Source organism: Daktulosphaira vitifoliae, unplaced genomic scaffold (genome assembly GCF_025091365.1).
Source record: "Daktulosphaira vitifoliae isolate Bord-2020 unplaced genomic scaffold, ASM2509136v1 Scaffold_1, whole genome shotgun sequence".
In the NCBI taxonomy this organism is placed as follows: Eukaryota; Metazoa; Arthropoda; class Insecta; order Hemiptera; family Phylloxeridae; genus Daktulosphaira; species Daktulosphaira vitifoliae.
In genome coordinates, this window is record NW_026099572.1 from 5725793 (window position 1) to 5730829 (window position 5037).

At 25.5% G+C, this 5037-nt stretch overlaps 1 protein-coding gene across 2 annotated transcripts in view; it reads left to right on the forward strand.

Annotated features, from left to right (window-relative positions):
• LOC126896126 (lipopolysaccharide-induced tumor necrosis factor-alpha factor-like) overlaps positions 1-5037 on the forward strand; it is a 13738-nt gene that overhangs the window by 3380 nt on the left and 5321 nt on the right. Inside the window, exon 1 of one of the 2 annotated variants that reach the window (XM_050668621.1) lies at positions 2538-3103. The exons of the other annotated variant lie outside the window; for it this stretch is intronic. Within the exon in view, the coding sequence (XP_050524578.1) occupies positions 3079-3103 (25 nt within the window). The 5' untranslated portion in view covers positions 2538-3078. Of the gene's footprint in view, positions 1-2537; positions 3104-5037 lie in introns of those variants that run through there. 2 annotated transcript variants of the gene reach the window in all.

Here is a 5037-nt window from a genome sequence, read left to right on the forward strand (position 1 = left end):
AAAAAAAAAAAAAAAAAAAAAAAAAAAAAAAAAAAAAAAACACATCATAGTAAAATTAATACCTTCTCCGCTTCGCATCGAAGCTAAAATGTAAAAAATGAAATAGAGAATTTTCACACAAAAATAAATTATAATTAAAAAATATAAAAAATAATTTCCGGAACACTTTCAAAAATTAAATTGAAAATATCCTAGTTTCAAAATGTATGTTTAAAGTTTTAACCCCCTTGTTTAAATGGATATAATTCGATTTAAAAAACAAGTGTGTCAGATGAAAGGAGTATATAAAAATTATTTATAAAAAAATAATAATATTGATTCATACATTTTTCAAAAAGTTATAGCAATATAAATTTAAAAATATAATAAAATATAAAATGGAGAATTTTTTCACGGAAATCGTACAGTTTTCTTTAACTTTGATGTCCGTTTTGTTTTTTGAATACGGCAGTCATTTTCACCATGAAGACAAGTTCAAAGGTCAATTTTTTTTTTATTAAAGTATATTACTTAAGTTTTAATTTAAGATATATATATAAAAGTGTCTTTTCGGAACATTTTCAAAAGTTAATTTTTCATGAAAAAGTTCCCATATTGAAATCCTCTCTATGGGTAGGTAAAGACACAAATGTTCACAAAAATATATTAAATGATAGTGAAATACCTAAGGTATCTATAAAATATAATTATATTGATAAGTTCATTTTTAAAAAAGTTATGGCAGTATTAAGAAAAAAAAATTTTAAAAATGTCGAAAATTACCGATTTTTAAAATTGTAATTTTTTTGGTGATTTCCCCATTTACGGGGAACAAGGTAATTTTTTTTCAACTTCTGAGGATAATGTCTTCGACAATACTTTAACGTATTGTTCATAAAAATCGGTCCAATGAGAGCTGAGGTTGAGTGGTAACACATCATAGTAAAATTAATACCTTCTCAGCTTCGCATCGAAGCTAAAAGTATGTCAATATAATTTTACTCATAAATAAGGATATGCAATGGGGTTTTCCCTTAACGTGAAGTAGTTCCTTGATTTTAACCTACTATGAGCTGAAGTTATTCCATACATTGTCTAGTAATAATAGTATTGTCCGTACTATTATTTATTTGTTTTTTCCTTTATATTTTAGTTGCTATCTCTCGCCTGATTTTAGGCGGCGCTATTCCGCTTAATATTTGTACTTTATCAATAGGTGCTGGTTTTAAGCATCCTGTTATTAATCTTATCATGCCATTTAATGATACATCCATTTTCTTCGTATGGGATGACTGTTGCCATACTGGACACGCGTACTCTCCAACTGATTAGCATAGAGCGAGACCAAAGACTTAGCTTAAATTGCTAATTTTATCATGCGACGAAAGCGACGAACAGTTGCCGAACGGTAACACTTGTGTCTTTCACATTAAAGGTACGAGGTTCGCATCCGCCTGTGGCAATTAATATTTTCATTTTTTTTGAGTTAGAAAAAATTTTTCAAATCATTTAATTTTTATCTCATAAAGATTCAATAACTTCAAAAAATATCAAGGATCCCATCACTATAGTCTCCCCTCGTGAGAAGAAATTTTTTATTCATGTTAATATTATTTTACTTGTGTTTTTTTTTGAGGCCGCGATTTATTTTGACAACTCTCACTTAATCTACTCTTTTCAATGATACGTCAAATGATTACATTTCGTATTTAATTGAAGATATTACCCTCAAAAATTGAAAAAAAAAATCTCTTTATCAAATAACAAGTAGCTTAACCAGCTTTATCCATATAAACAATTAAAATCATTAATTTCTAATATTTTTAAAGTATATTATCGAATTAGATTTGATATTATATAATTTTACTTTGAAATTTATACAATTTTTTTACTCTATTTGTTTGTGCTACTACCAGTCTATAACATTCTAAATTTTTTCTTAACATATTGCTATATAAATTATAAATCTAAAAAAAAAAAATAATTTTTAGTTTCACCTGAATTTAACAATGGATGAAATAAAAAATTTCCTGATTGCATATTAATCTTAACAATACCATTTTTTCTGTTTAATGATGTCAATTTCAAACTTGCAAATTGAGCTAAAAGTTATGGTAATAACTTTTACTTTAAAGGACAAAAAAAAGTAGGTTAAAAATTATTACTTTTAACATATTAAAAATCAATAATAATTTGAAAACAATTAATTATAAAAATTATACAATATATAAGTAAAAGAATTACTAATCTGGATATAATTAAGGAAATATAAGTTGATGTTGCTTTTGTAATTATCCACCAATTTTTTAGAATTAAATACTATCTACAGATTTACATCGAAGCGTTTCTTACGATAGTGATTTTAATCACTGTCAGATTAAATCTATACTGACCCAACTATGCCACGTCCTCACTGTGCCGCGACATCACTGTGCGGGGTTTTTTTAGTTTCATACTCCCTGTAAGATACTTCATTAGGGTTATTTATGAATTTTAAAAATTTTAGAACTTAAATTTTTATTTTGTTCTATAGAGATGTATTATGAAAATTGACAACTTTAATACAGTAGCGTAATTAAAAATTGGCGTGGTGTGGTGTGGCAGTCACACTAGTTGACAAAACTCTAGTGTTAAACCGCGCCTACTACCCAACCGTAGGTTAATGGATGCGTGACCATACGTGCGCTTCGATGGTGGCGAAAAGTACCATGTTACCAGTGCAGAAGGCAATGGGAAACTACTGCACTTAAATTTCCATAAGTATACCAATCTAATTGGTAATAACCAACCTAACAGTTGTAAGTAAAATATATATAAGAATTACGCAATGGCGTAATTACATAAGGAGGAATAATACTTTTGGCTGGCCAAAAATATAAAATTTTATCAAATATTGCATAAATAACTATGGATATCAGTTGACTTTAATTAGAGATGATACATTGTTCAATTTGGTAGATATTATTATGATTCATGACAGATATACGATGTTGATATTGATATGTATGGTGATTTGCTAGTAAAACCTCGTTTGACTGTCTAATACTTGGAGAATATATTTAACTAAATTATAAACTGTTCAATATTTTATATATTAAAATGAATACACTCTTTAATAACCCAGGTATGTTTTATTTTTAATAACTATTTTTAGTAGGTCGAATAATACTTATATAATTGCAATATGTCAAAAATACAATATTTTTAACTATAATATTAAATTAAAAACTTTCAGATGATCTGAAAGTTTTGATTTTTTTAAAATTTTTGTCTATACATGTGTATTTTAAAATACACTATTTATAATCGCTCCCAATTTGCCCAAAATTGAAAAATTACTATTTTCTACATAAAGGCAATCGTGATATCGTGAAAAATTATCGTTTTTTATTAAAGTTTTTAAAAAATCTTGGTTTTGCGTTTAATATAAAAACTTTAAAAATACAATACATATTAATTACGTATTTTGAACATAAGTTTAAATGAACTGATAAATGAACTTTAGAGCAAGAGGAGTTTTAGATTAGCGTTAGGGGATTGTAGAAGGATTTTGTAGTGCGTTAAAAAAAAAAAATGATTAGAGTCTATCTAGAGTTTTGAAAAAGAATGTTAACTAGCTAGAATAGGATTTTGATATTCCATTGTTAAAATAAAACGAATCTTTAACTAGCACTGGTAGACTACGTAAGCTTTTGCTTGAGCCAAGTAATTGTACTAAATATCGGCAAATAAAAATTTAGAGAATTGACTTCATTCAAAAAATGAATTAGGTAAACGTGCTACTGTCGATATAGTTTCTTATGCAATGAATTATTCATTTTAGTATGTCATAAAGAAAAATATGTTTAAAAATGAAATAGAAAGTTTAAGTTCTTAAATTTATGACGACGCTGCAGCTTTTTTAATTGATACTCGCATGACCAAAAGATGCTTATCATAAAATCCATTTAGGGACAAAATCATGAGATTAACATATACCTATCGTATGATCGTGTTGGGGAGATATATGGAAGATATTACCTAGAAATTGTTTAAACCAAATTAATATTGTCAAAATATTCTTAAAAAAATCTTTTTGAAATATTTTGAAGCAAATATTGTGACAATATCTCATAAATATAATAAAAAATATATTCTATTGAAATATTTCCATAATGTGCTCACAAAACAATTTTCTATATATATTTGTTTATGTATATTTTGAGAATATATTAAAGAGAATAAATACAGAATATTATACTAAAAATATTTCTACAGTGTGCTTGAAAAATATCTTTTTAAATATTTGCTTATAAATTTTATGAAAATATATTTATTAGAATAAATATAGAATATTTAACTCAAAATATTTGTAGAATATACAGGGTGGCCCACCACTCACTGACAACTTAAATAACTTTTGATCCAGTTAATATTTTTAGCTGATTTTTTTTTTAAATAATAGTTATACGTTAGGTCTATAGCTATATCTCATTAATTAATTTTTTTACATTTTATTAAAAATATTAATTATTTTTAAATTTTAAATAAAAAGTAAAAAAAAAATCTAAGATAGCTATTTTGTAGAGTAGAATTTAAGAAAAATTTTAGTAAAAAAATATCTTATTAATATTCAGTAGTAAATATTCTGTAGCGTTTTGAAGTTTGTGAAAATTTGAATTTTCATGTATTATTTTACGGTATTAAACATTGAAATACGTATTGAGAAAAGGACAGAAGAAAACGCTATCTTTTCATGATTACTGTGTATACATATGATGATAGTGTGTATACATTACAAACTTGGCATTAATACCATGATAATAAATTAGATAAGGCAATTATTATTTATCACTCTCATTCAAAAGTATATTGAAAAGATAGCGTTTTCTTCTGTCCTTTTTTTCAATACGTATTTCAATGTTTAATACCGTGTAAAATAATACATGAAAATTCAAAATTTCACAAACTTCAAAACGCTACAGAATATTTACTACTAAATATTAAAAAGATATTTTTTTACTAAAATTTTTCTTAAATTCTACTCTACAAAATAGCTATCTTAGATTTTTTTTTTAC